This window comes from Procambarus clarkii, chromosome 53 (genome assembly GCF_040958095.1).
Source record: "Procambarus clarkii isolate CNS0578487 chromosome 53, FALCON_Pclarkii_2.0, whole genome shotgun sequence".
In the NCBI taxonomy this organism is placed as follows: Eukaryota; Metazoa; Arthropoda; class Malacostraca; order Decapoda; family Cambaridae; genus Procambarus; species Procambarus clarkii.
This window is the reverse complement of record NC_091202.1, coordinates 24431662-24446108: the sequence shown is the minus strand read 5'-3', so window position 1 is coordinate 24446108 and position 14447 is coordinate 24431662. Positions and strand designations below refer to the sequence as shown.

The window sequence follows — 14447 nt, the reverse complement described above, 5'->3', positions numbered from 1 at the left end:
TAAGCCTGCTCTGTGGGTGGTACTGGAGGGCTTAGAGGCACCCCTAATAAGCCTGCTCTGTGTGTGGGAGTGGAGGGCTTAGAGGCACCCCTAAGCCTGCTCTGTGTGTGGGAGTGGAGGGCTTAGAGGCACCCCTAAGCCTGCTCTGTCTGTGGGAGTGGAGGGCTTAGAGACACATATAGCTGTTAATGAAGTATTTACACTGAACAGTTCAAGAGACTGAGGGGTCCTGCGTAATGTGGGAATGTAATCAAACATGTTAACATTTGATTTCTCATTGTGGAGAACTGGTAGCCTGTTAGGCTTACCGAGGTCCCCTTAGTCAACTAGAGAGATTCCCAGCAGTTACCTGGCACCTGGGTGTCACTCTACTGCTGGGCGGGCAGTGCCATCAGGTGTAAAGTGCCAATAATGCTGAGAGTGCCAATAATGCTGGGAGTGCCAATAATGCTGAGTGCCAGGGGAGTGCCAATAATACTGAGAGTGCCAGGGAGTGCCAATAATACTGAGAGTGCCAGGGGAGTGCCAGGGAGTGCCAATAACAGTAACCTCCATGTGTCAGGGGTGACAGCGCTGATCGGGGCGACATCATGGGGGAGGCAGCCAGTGGTGGCGATGCTGCTGAAGGCGCGGGCTGACCCCAACATTGTGGAGAAGGACGGTGAGTACACCTGTCTTGTACACCTGTGTTGTATACCTGTGTTGAGCACCTGTGTTGTATACCTGTGTTGTACACCTGTGTTGTATACCTGTGTTGTACACCTGTTGTCGAAAAAAGACATCATTTACTACCTTTTAATACAATAGGCAGATAATACAGCTGATGACTTACTACTTACTAGTAAGTCCCGACTTACTGACTTACTACTTTCTGCCCGAAACGCTGCGCGTGCTAGTGGCTTTACAAGACTGTAATTACCATATTTGTATCCTCATTCCTTATGTACATTCTTGTATATGCTTAAATAAATAAATAAATAAATAAATAAATAAATAAATAAATAAATAAACTAACAAATTAACTCAAAGAAAACGAGATTGCAGTGGAATTTTCCTCGGAAGAAAACGGGGGATATCATTGCCATGTCACCAATAAACTCACCAGCTAATAATATTGGGAATTTATCTTAAAACATCAGACAATGGGCAATTATGTGAGGAAAAACTGACTAGTAGGATCTATTGATTTATTTAGAATTTATTTATATTAACTCATATAGTAATTTATTTCATCACGCGTTATAACCGGTATACCGTAATGTATCTAACATTACTGGCCAGGAATGACTAGATTTAACGGGTTATCGGGTATCGAACCCTTCCCGTATTGCAGACGAAGAATGTGCTGATGATGAGAGCTCTTTACAGCCCAGAACACAACGTCTAGAGGGAAAACTGTAGAGCTTCGTGAGCTCCAGCAAGACTTTGTTTACGTTAAATTTAATAAAGTCTGGCCTCTGCCTCTCAGAAAACGTGGAACAAGAGCTCATATCTTATATATTTTAGTTCTGATAATTAAGTTCATTCAAGGAAATATATTTGACGTTTACAGTCCAAGGACTGATACTTTAAGAAGAATTCCCAATATTATTAGCTAGTGAATTTAATATTGACATATGGCAATAATATCCCCGTTTTCTTCCGAGGAAAATTCCACTGCTATCTCGTTTACTTTGAGTTAATTTGTTAGTAGGAAATCAGCAGCAATATTATCTGCCTATTGTATTGAGTTAGTAAATGGTGTCGCTTTTTCTGAAACCTGTGTTGTACACTTGTGTTGTACACCTGTGTTGTACACCTGTGTTGTACACCTGTGTTGTACACTTGTGTTGTACACCTGTGTTGTATACCTGTGTTGTACACCCCCAGAGGTGGTCAGCATGGGAGTAGTGTAGGCAGCATGAAGCATGGGATTAGTGTAGGCAGCATGGGTGGCTGAGTGTACGGGTGGCTGAGTGTACGGGCGGCTGAGTGTACGTGTGGCTGAGTGTACGTGTGGCTGAGTGTACGGGTGGCTGAGTGTACGGGAGGCTGAGTGTACGGGAGGCTGAGTGTACGGGAGGCTGAGTGTACGGGAGGCTGAGTGTACGGGTGGCTGAGTGTACGGGAGGCTGAGTGTACGGGTGGCTGAGTGTACGTGTGGCTGAGTGTACGGGTGGCTGAGTGTACGGGAGGCTGAGTGTACGGGAGGCTGAGTGTACGTGTGGCTGAGTGTACGGGTGGCTGAGTGTACGTGTGGCTGAGTGTATGGGTGGCTGAGTGTACGGGTGGCTGAGTGTACGGGTGGCTGAGTGTACGGGTGGCTGAGTGTACGGGTGGCTGAGTGTACGGGTGGCTGAGTGTACGGGTGGCTGAGTGTACGGGAGGCTGAGTGTACGGGCAGCTGAGTGTACGTGCGGCTGAGTGTACGGGGAGCTGAGTGTACGGGTGGCTGAGTGTACGTGCGGCTGAGTGTACGGGGAGCTGAGTGTACGGGTGGCTGAGTGTACGGGTGGCTGAGTGTACGGGCGTGGGGGGACAGGTAGACGGGCGTGACCCCAGCTTGACCGTCCACTCCTTGACAGGGTTCACGGCGCTGCACAAGGCTGTCTACTACCGTCACCCGGAGATCGTCAGGGACCTGCTGGACTACGGCGCCTCCGTGCAGGCGCAAGACACCTATGGTAACCCCCCACCTCACTCCCGTCACCCTGCACAGCTCTGCCTCACCTGGGCATGTTAACTAGGGAACATTCTCACCTTCAGCTTTACTCCACAATTGTTTTCAATAATATAATCATATTTGTCGTAATTTACCCGTATATACCATATGCTTTAGAGTATACTGACTTGTATATACTGGTAAATTAAGACAAATATGATTATATTAATGACAACAATTTTGAAGTTTAAACTTAGAATCTTTACAAAGAATATTTTGAAATATATTAAAATGTAGGTGAAATTTTAATGTGTATATGATAATTCTTTACCTCGTTCTTGTGGTAATGAAGAGCCTGCCTCCTCCCATGCTAACGTCTCCCAGTCAACCCCAACCTCTTGGTCTGCACGGTAGAGCGACGGTCTCACTTCATGCAGGTCGGCGTTCAATCCCCGACCGTCCAAGTGGTTGGGCACTATTCCTTTCCTCCGTCCCATCCCAAATCCTTATCCTGACCCCTTCCCAGTGCTTTATAGTCGTAATTGGCGGAGGAATATTTTTATCATCTTTACAAAGGATTACAAACAGTAACAGACTTGGATCCAAACTTGACTCTTTTGAAACCTTATGGGGTTACAGAGGCCTGGTCAGGGACCGGGCCGCTGGGACGGTGATTCACGAAACCATCGACAGTTACAGATAAGGAAGGACGAGGATTTAGGAAGTAATTGTCTGATGTGAGCGTAAATGGTTTATTGTACCACACTGTATTGTACCACCTGGTGGGTTGTTCCACATGTATTGTACCACCTGGTGGGTTGTTCCACACTGTATTGTACCACCTGGTGGGTTGTTCCACATGTATTGTACCACCTGGTGGGTTGTTCCACACTGTATTGTACCACCTGGTGGGTTGTTCCACACTGTATTGTACCACCTGGTGGGTTGTTCCACATGTATTGTACCACCTGGTGGGTTGTTCCACATGTATTGTACCACCTGGTGGGTTGTTCCACACTGTATTGTACCACCTGGTGGGTTGTTCCACACTGTATTGTACCACCTGGTGGGTTGTTCCACATGTATTGTACCACCTGGTGGGTTGTTCCACATGTATTGTACCACCTGGTGGGTTGTTCCACACTGTATTGTACCACCTGGTCGGTTGTTCCACACTGTATTGTACCACCTGGTGGGTTGTTCCACACTGTATTGTACCACCTGGTGGGTTGTTCCACATGTATTGTACCACCTGGTGGGTTGTTCCACACTGTATTGTACCACCTGGTCGGTTGTTCCACACTGTATTGTACCACCTGGTGGGTTGTTCCACACTGTATTGTACCACCTGGTCGGTTGTTCCACACTGTATTGTACCACCTGGTGGGTTGTTCCACACTGTATTGTACCACCTGGTCGGTTGTTCCACACTGTATTGTACCACCTGGTGGGTTGTTCCACACTGTATTGTACCACCTGGTGGGTTGTTCCACACTGTATTGTACCACCTGGTGGGTTGTTCCACACTGTATTGTACCACCTGGTGGGTTGTTCCACACTGTATTGTACCACCTGGTGGGTTGTTCCACACTGTATTGTACCACCTGGTGGGTTGTTCCACACTGTATTGTACCACCTGGTGGGTTGTTCCACACTGTATTGTACCACCTGGTGGGTTGTTCCACACTGTATTGTACCACCTGGTGGGTTGTTCCACACTGTATTGTACCACCTGGTGGGTTGTTCCACACTGTATTGTACCACCTGGTGGGTTGTTCCACACTGTATTGTACCACCTGGTGGGTTGTTCCACACTGTATTGTACCACCTGGTGGGTTGTTCCACATGTTACTGTACCCCCCATCCCCCCTGGGACCCCCCCACCCTAGGCCACCATCACAACACCTACATAGTGATCAACACGGCTGTGATGGTCTGCACGCATATTACCTTTCCAATAACAAAATACACCCGTCGTAAATGCAACCCGTTCTCGCACTTTCGTATAGTCAATATTGACTTATTAAATACATGCATATGTGACATACTAAACATACTAGTTTACCTTGAAAAGCTTCATAGAAAACACCGACCTTACCTAACCCTCTTAGTATGTTAAGATAAGCATCTTATTACTTCGTAATTACAATTATTACTTAACCTATTATAGGTATAGGTTAAGTAATAATTGTAATTACGAAGCAATAAGATGCTTATCTTAACATACTAAGAAGGTTAGGTAAGGTCGGTGTTTTCTATGAAGCTTTTCAAGGTAAACTAGTATGTTTAATATGTTTAATATGTTAAACACGTATTTAATAAGTCAATATTGACTGTAAGAAAATGCGAGAACGGGTTGTAAATCATATGTATAATCAAAACAATTACAACATATTACCACAAAATCACTCAAAACAAAAAATGGACAGTTTGAAAATTGGTCTATTTTTCCTATCCGTCCCGGACCTATCACCAGCTTGGGACGGTATGTATGGACAGTATGACTCACAGACAGACGGGTTATCTGTTTTGATTCTGATTCTAGACAGAGATCTGAGACTCTGAGACAGAACCTCAGACGGGTATGAACGTGAGACAGGAAGCGGTGTATGAGAAGGGGTGAGACAGTATATATATATATATATTGCTGTGAGAGAGTACTGAGCCGTGTGCCCCGGCGCAGGACGGACGCCTCTACACTACTGTGTGATGGTGAAGGCCGAGGAGCGGTGGTCCGGGGCTCATAAGCCCAGGCTGGCCACCAAACTCACCTCCCAGAAGAGAGCCATGATGCAGGAGCTGATGGAGCGGTGCCCTGATGCTGCCATCACTGACTACACAGGTACCACCTCATAATTAGTCTTTACCTGTAATAATTAGTCTTTACCTGTCATAATTAGTCTTTACCTGTCATAATTAGTCGTTACGTGCCATAATTAGTCTTTACCTGTCATAATTAGTTTAGGAGAGACAGTGGCAGCAGATATTAATTTGAGAAAATGTGTGATTTTCTTTGTCCTCGTTCGTGTGCATGTATCATGTGTACATTCGTGTGCATGTATCATGTGTACATTCGTGTGCATGTATCATGTGTACATTCGTGTACATGTATCATCATGTGTCTAATGGTAATGTTATACAGGCAAGACAGCGCTGGACCTGGCACTGGAGGTCAACGCCACCCAGCTCCTCCCCCTGCTTAAAGGTACCTCCTTTATATATATATATGTCGTACCTAGTAGCCAGAACGCACTTCTCAGCCTACTATGCAAGGCCCGATTTGCCTAATAAGCCAAGTTTTCCTGAATTAATATATTTTCTCTAATTTTTTTCTTATGACATGATAAAGCTACCCATTTCATTATGTATGAGGTCAATTTTTTTTTATTGTAGTTAAAATTAACGTAGATATATGACCGAACCTAACCAACCCTACCTAACCTAACCTAACCTATCTTTATAGGTTAGGTTAGGTTAGGTAGCCGAAAACGTTAGGTTAGGTTAGGTTAGGTAGTCGAAAACGTTAGGTTAGGTTAGGTTAGGTTAGGTTAGGTAGGTAAGGTAGACGAAAAACCATTAATTCATGAAAACTTGGCTTATTAGGCAAATTGGGCCTTGCATAGTAGGCTGAGAAGTGCGTTCTGGCTACTAGGTACGACATATATATATATATATATATATATATATATATATATATATATATATATATATATATATATATATATATATATATATATATATATATATATATATATATATATATATATATTTATAATTAGTATATTTTGGTAGCAGTCATTCTTGTAAACATATGATGTTGAATATGACCGAAAGGGTAAGATTAACGATTCTAAAACGAATCTTCTCCATATTTCTTACGTTTTTCTTCACTGTCGAAGGTAATTGAAAAATTAACTCTCCCAAGTTCATTTTCACATTTTTATGTACGGTCTGATGCCTAGCAGCTTTTCGTAAGAGACTTCTCACATTTTCAAAAACAAATTTTATGTACTCCGTTTCATGCTTATATTTGTTTTTGGGTGAAGTGATAGAACACAAACCAAGGGGTAATAACTGGGTAAAGATAATTTTAGATACTCAGAACACAAATCAATGGCTACATTGCGTATTTTCTCTTCTCGCTTCTATGTTGGTTCAGGGTCTTGAAGTGGGTACAATGTAATTATGTGTTAATTGGCTGTTGAATTAATACACAACACATTCAGCAGCCAATTAACACATAATAACATTCTAGCCACTTCAAGACCCCGAGCCCACACAGGCCGGGTTGTGTAAGCTGATGGTGTTCTAATCATGTTTATTTATTTCATTCCAACTCGTCACACACGTGACTGACACATGTGGCGGGTGTGTCCAGGGTACAAGAAGGCCACATGTACCTAGTCTCTCCTCCAGCACCAGGTCAGTACTCACCTAGTTGTGGGGGTTGAGCTCTGGCTCTTTGGTCCCGTCTCTCCACTGTCAATCAACAGGTGTACAGATTCCTGAGCCTATTGGGCTCTATCATATCCACATTTGAAACTGTGTATGGAGTCAGCCTCCACCACATCACTTCCTAATGCATTCCATCTATTAACTACTCTGAGACTGAAAAACTTCTTTCTAACGTCCCTGTGGCTCATTTGGGTACTCAGTTTCCACCTGTGTCCCCTTGTTCGCGTACCATCAGTGTTGAATAGCTTATCTTTATCTATCCTGTCAATTCCCCTGAGAATTTTATAGGTAATGATCATATCTCCCCTAACTCTTCTATCTTCCAGCGTCGTGAGGTGCAGTTGGTGCCCGCTCCAGCTGCCGTGTGACTATCACTCCTTTAATCTTTTCAGAACATAAGAAGAGACCAGAGCGGCGTGTTGACACTCAGCCCCGCCCTCTCCCTCATGCATCTATCATATATATTTGTAAATCTTTGTTTACCATCACACCTGGATGAGGAGGCCCGGACACCTGTTCCTCCCGTCTGCCGCTCCCTCACACATTACTCCCCTCATCCTATCTCAATGTGCACTTGTCTGGCATTTAGTCATTCAACATTCACCAAAAACTCGTGTTCATTTGCGATGTCATTACATCTCTCCTCAACCATGACAGCTTTGTTTACATTAATTTGAAAATATTATGCGGTGGGAAGCACTAGGAGGTCGTCTACAGCAATAAGAACCTTGGGAAGTGAAGTCTGGAGCTCCGTAAACTGTTTAATAAAACAGACTAAGACGTCAAGTTCCTTAAGGAGATGCGTACATGACAACAATCCTGGTCTGATTGATTCATATTTTTGATTCAATGACCCCTGATCTCCCTCAAGCCCAGCATCACCTCTCCCCTCGCCCTCAGCATCTCCAGGGGGCGGAGACCCCCTCAGCATCTCCAGGGGGCGGAGACCCTCCCCCGTCACCTCACAACCAGGGAGTGAGAGTGCACGAGACTATGCCAGCCAGAGAGTGAGAGTGCACAAGACTATGCCAGCCAGGGAGTGAGAGTGCACAAGACTATGCCAGCCAGGGAGTGAGAGTGCACAAGACTATGCCAGCCAGGGAGTGAGAGTGCACAAGACTATGCCAGCCAGGGAGTGAGAGTGCACAAGACTATACCAGCCAGGGAGTGAGAGTGCACAAGACTATGCCAGCCAGGGAGTGAGAGTGCACAAGACTATGCCAGCCAGGGAGTGAGAGTGCACAAGACTATGCCAGCCAGAGAGTGAGAGTGCACGAGACTATGCCAGCCAGAGAGTGAGAGTGCACAAGACTATGCCAGCCAGGGAGTGAGAGTGCACAAGACTATGCCAGCCAGGGAGTGAGAGTGCACAAGACTATGCCAGCCAGAGAGTGAGAGTGCACAAGACTATGCCAGCCAGGGAGTGAGAGTGCACAAGACTATACCAACCAGGGAGTGAGAGTGCACAAGACTATACCAACCAGGGAGTGAGAGTGCACAAGACTATACCAACCAGGGAGTGAGAGTGCACAAGACTATGCCAACCAGGGAGTGAGAGTGCACAAGACTATGCCAGCCAGGGAGTGAGAGTGCACAAGACTATGCCAGCCAGGGAGTGAGAGTGCACAAGACTATGCCAGCCAGGGAGTGAGAGTGCACAAGACTATGCCAGCCAGGGAGTGGTAACCACAGGGACCCAAAACATAGTTATCACGGTCACATCTTCCTTACAGTTGAGAGTTGTCAATACTTCTCACCGTTGGTGCTGGGCCGCTGGCTGGTCCCTACACTGATTGTTTCTCATGGTGTTCTTATCCCGGCAGGTGTGGTGCCTGCCTCAGCCAGCTGCCTTCACGCACCAGCTGCCTTCATGCACGAGCTGCCTTCAAGCACCAGCTGCCTTCACGCACCAGCTGCCTTCAAGCACCAGCTGCCTTCACGCACCAGCTGCCTTCATGCACGAGCTGCCTTCACGCACCAGCTGCCTTCACGCACCAGCTGCCTTCATGCACCAGCTGCCCTCAAGCACCAGCTGCCTTCACGCGCCAGCTGCCCACCACAGGAGGGCAGCCACGACCTCCAAGCACCAGCTACCCACCACAGGAGGGCAGCCACGACCTCCAAGCACCAGCTGCCCACCACAGGAGGGCAGCCACGACCTCCAAGCACCAGCTGCCCACCACAGTGAGGACAGCCACGACCTCCAAGCACCAGCTGCCCACCACAGGAGGGCAGCCACGACCTCCAAGCACCAGCTGCCCACCACAGGAGGACAGCCACGACCTACAAGCACCAGCTGCCCACCACAGTGAGGACAGCCACGACCTCCAAGCACCAGCTGCCCACCACAGGAGGGCAGCCACGACCTCCAAGCACCAGCTACCCACCACAGGAGGGCAGCCACGACCTCCAAGCACCAGCTGCCCACCACAGGGAGAACAGCCAGCAACCTCCAAGCACCAGCTGCCCACCACAGGGAGGACAGCCACGACCTCCAAGCACCAGCTGCCCACCACAGGGAGGACAGCCACGACCTCCAAGCACCAGCTGCCCACCACAGGGAGGACAGCCACGACCTCCAAGCACCAGCTGCCCACCACAGGAGGACAGCCACGACCTCCAAGCACCAGCTGCCCACCACAGGAGGGCAGACAGCAACCTCCAAACAACTGAACTGCACTAAATAAAAATTTACTGTATGTAATATTAATAAAACTAAAATTCCTTAGCTAGGGTTGTAAATCCTACTCCTCTGGTCCTAATGTCAATGAACTGTAAGAGGCAGGTGGGACTCTGAGGGTGACTGGAGTGGTTGACTGGAGATCACAGTTCACCTGTAGACATTTCAACACATCAACTTGTATTGTTATACAAGGATAAGAATAAATAACTCGGTTCTGTAGCTGAACACTGGTTCTGTTCAAGATCAAGGATCTGAACATATATACACAGTCTGACTTAGCTCTATAATTATCACAACAGTCAATATTCACATACTAATAAATACAACAATTTGTATTATAGAGGTATGATATATATGCAATTATACGATCAAAGGACCATCATGCGGTCTGTGTACTGGTGTTTAGGTATAAGAAATTATATTTAATATGATAAATTAATGATAACTAAGTTAGCAATTGTTAACTTGATGTATAAGATCAATTATATATGTATATACAGATATATTAAAATATATATATGAAAAGGTTCAGTCAGGAACTGAATACATTCAATTGATTAAATTCAGGCATGAGTGTCAAGATTCAAGAAAAGATTCAGTTGTTGAAAGATTAAATCAAAACTTACTGAAATTTTGGGCTTTCACTCTGAGTGTAACTAATAACAATTTATATGGACACATTAACGTTATGTTATGATGAAGACAAATTACCCAATCAACATACTACAAAACAGCATTCAATACTCATCCAAAAATTTGTAACCGGTGCCTGTCTGACTGTTGCTAGACTGTATGATCTCTCCTGCAGAGTTAGGCACTATATTTTGATGCACAACTTTGCCGTTGTATATGTCCTTAGTTGCGTTTGCAGTAGGATAAGATTAAAGTGTTGTGGTGGTTGAGGCAGCGTCACTTTAAGCCTCTCTACATTCTTATTTAGATAAAAGATACTAGGAATTTTCCCTATATATATAGTCCAGGAACTCCCCTAGTATCTAGAGAGTAATCACTGGTGATAATGATAAGTTAGTGTGGTGTCCCTTACTGAAAAAGTTCGCAAGGCACCTTCACGTGTTTGCACCGTTTATGTAAACAAAACGTTCTGGGTCGGGGGCTGGTCAGGACGCTTGAGATCCGAGCAGACTCCTCCCTCCTGGTCTGGAAGAAATATTGATTAAATATTTTTATTTGTCTAGGCAGATTATTGAGATAAAATGTAATTATAATATAATTAGATATAAGAATTATAGATCATAAGTAGTACTAAATAGTTCCATTGATTCTTATTAAGTTTTTTATTTAATCCTCACCGGAAATCGATTGATGTTAAAATAGTTTTTAATTAATAGGTTCTTCTGGAACCTTCTAAATCCTTGAGAATTCATGCACAATGTCAGGTATCCGCATTTGGGCCCCATTGGTGTATGTGATCATAGCAGCATTGTCAGGTAGGATCTAGTTGATGTATAATATGTACAATGAATCTGATGGGATTCTAATATGATTCTGATACGATATAGAAACAATACATTTCTTAGATAATAATAATGATAAGGTGGATAAAATTTCCCACAACGTGTGTGTCCCACTATGCTGGAGACACGTGATGTGGTTAGACACTATACTGGACACATGTGGTGTGGTAAGACACATCTCTACGACTACAAGGTACTCATGTCTCTGGGTGAGTGTGGATAAGTTGACGCGCCGAGACTCACCGCCGGTCCACAGTACTAACAACTATATATATGTTCAAAACACAATGTTGAACACATCCGTGCCCCGGTGTGCAGCTTGTGTGTTAGTGCCTTGAAGGCTCCCGAGGTGTCATCCTCCAGTGGAGAATCTTGCATCGTTGGCAGTTGAAGCCTCAAGGGTCTCGTCCAGCCTCGTAGATCAGTCAATCTTCGCGCGGAGAGGTGAGGGCGCTCTGCTCCCGGCGTCAGTCGACAGTGTCATAATGACTTATCTCACAGTCCTTCATACAAGCATGATTAGCGGTCATGACAGATGTCAACAGAGTATAGGCGTGTCACCATTCATTGTCACATGAACAATGTTATAATTCTGTGAATACAATGAAAAATTACATTCATGTTTATCTCTCTATATATAAAAATGTATTATTAAAGAAAAACTTTTGAAATAAAATATCTTGCTTTAATATATATATTGCAAGTATATATCATGAAAATCGTTGTTTATGTAAACCAGTCAATTTTTTACAGCCAACCTACACATACAGCCAACCTACACATACAGCCAACCTGCACATACAGCCAACCTACACATACAGCCAACCTACACATACAGCCAACCTACACATACAGCCAACCTGCACATACAGCCAACCTGCACATACAGCCAACCTGCACATACAGCCAACCTGCACATACAGCCAACCTACACATACAGCCAACCTACACATATAGCCAACCTGCACATACAGCCAACCTGCACGTACAGCCAACCTGCACATACAGCCAACCTACACATACAGCCAACCTGCACATACAGCCAACCTGCACATACAGCCAACCTACACATACAGCCAACCTACACATACAGCCAACCTGCACATACAGCCAACCTGCACATACAGCCAACCTGCACATACAGCCAACCTACACATACAGCCAACCTGCACATACAGCCAACCTGCACATACAGCCAACCTGCACATACAGCCAACCTACACATACAGCCAACCTGCACATACAGCCAACCTACACATACAGCCAACCTACACATACAGCCAACCTGCACATACAGCCAACCTACACATACAGCCAACCTACACATACAGCCAACCTACACATATAGCCAACCTGCACATACAGCCAACCTGCACATACAGCCCCTGTCATTACTGTCATGCGTCATAAGTGATGGAGTGGTCGACACTGACCACCAGTGGAGCCTGGAAGACAACACCTCCCAGGCAGGCTTCAGGCAGCAGTGGTCCAGCCTGGAACACAACACCTCCCAGGCAGGCTTCAGGCAGCAGTGGTCCAGCCTGGAACACAACACCTCCCAGGCAGGCTTCAGGCAGCAGTGGTCCAGCCTGGAACACAACACCTCCCAGGCAGGCTTCAGGCAGCAGTGGTCCAGCCTGGACCAAATGGTCCGCCGTCATCACCAACGCCGCACCTTCAACATCTGCTTTGTATTCTCCGTTGACCTGAAAGATGCATTTGACACTATTAATGAAACATTGTATACAAGTGGACAGCTTTTTGTTTGAAGCATGATGGGCCTTATTATTTAGAATTTAATATAACAATTGGGTGCCTATTATTTTATCATATTTGGGTTTCTTTATATTTAACACTGTCACGGACCTCGGCGCCATCTACGATCTAGGCGCCGAACTACAGGAGTTGACCCGCCCATTAATCGCAGTTTCCCATCTTTTAGTACATTGTGCTGGAAGGTGACGACCAACCACGGACGAGAGAGGGAAGTCAGTCTAGTCGGGACAGTGGAAGACTTGGGTCGACCTGGAGGTGCTAGCCAGTGGGGATAGGTGAGCGCTGTAGACCGGTTCTGGAAGGTACTAGCCAGAGGGGCTAGATGAGCTTAGCTGAGTTTGTTGATTGAGCGTCCCAGCGAGTGCGCAACGGAGGTGGACCTAAGAAGACCTCACCAGAGGCACATTGCCTCCGTCACCCGTGACGCAGGTTAGCGTAATGGCTGGTGACGCCACTTCCGGGTGACCTGGCATAGACTTGTATAATGGTGATGGGTAATAATAACGGGTTATTTTAAGTGTTATTCTTTTCATTTTACATTTAAACATTACACAATATTCTCACCAAGATTACGGTAACCTCAAGGGTTCTCTGAACGTGAGTCGGATCACAGTTTAAAACGAAAGGTTCGTAACACACAGATAATTAGATAATAATTGATTTAATTTAGGCTTGCAGGAAATATATGAATCTTTCGGCTCTTAATAAGGATTTTTATTTAGTCCTTATTGTCAAAACAGTCTTAGAATTCCAGAAGGGCAGCGGACCTAATTCCATCCTTCTCCCTCCCTCCCATTACTCTACCTCCCTCCCTCCCTCCCTCATTACCTCCCTCCCTCCCTCATTACCTCCCTCCCTCCCTCATTACCTCACTCACTCCCTCATTACCTCACTCCCTCCCAGGCAGTGTAGCAGTAATGGCGGCCATTAACCGTCGGGAAGTTTTCATGAAGAGAATTTTCCTATTCATTAGGAGGTAATTGAGAGAATTGTTGAGAGGCGCCGCGTGAGTCGTGTTCCGTCACACTGTAGTGACACCTCTGTTGTTGGTGACCACACTGTTGTGACACCTCTGTTGTTGGTGACCACACTGTTGTGACACCTCTGTTGTTGGTGACCACACTGTTGTGACACCTCTCTTGTTGGTGACCACACTGTTGTGACACCTCTGTTGTTGGTGACCACACTGTTGTGACACCTCTCTTGTTGGTGACCACACTGTTGTGACACCTCTCTTGTTGGTGACCACACTGTTGTGACACCTCTCTTGTTGGTGACCACACTGTTGTGACACCTCTCTTGTTGGTGACCACACTGTTGTGACACCTCTCTTGTTGGTGACCACACTGTTGTGACACCTCTCTTGTTGGTGACCACACTGTTGTGACACCTCTCTTGTTGGTGACCACACTGTTGT

At 45.7% G+C, this 14447-nt stretch overlaps 1 protein-coding gene across 1 annotated transcript in view; it reads left to right on the top strand.

Moving 5' to 3' along the window:
* LOC123767056 (ankyrin repeat domain-containing protein 29) overlaps positions 1 to 11065 on the top strand; it is a 34809-nt gene extending 23744 nt beyond the window's left edge. The window contains exons 8-13 of the mRNA XM_045756522.2: positions 563 to 661; positions 2565 to 2663; positions 5325 to 5483; positions 5784 to 5846; positions 7020 to 7063; positions 8920 to 11065. Coding sequence (XP_045612478.1) covers positions 563 to 661; positions 2565 to 2663; positions 5325 to 5483; positions 5784 to 5846; positions 7020 to 7045 — 446 coding nt within the window. The 3' untranslated portion in view covers positions 7046 to 7063; positions 8920 to 11065. The remainder of the gene's footprint in view (positions 1 to 562; positions 662 to 2564; positions 2664 to 5324; positions 5484 to 5783; positions 5847 to 7019; positions 7064 to 8919) is intronic.
* The last annotated feature ends 3382 nt before the right edge of the window (positions 11066 to 14447 follow it).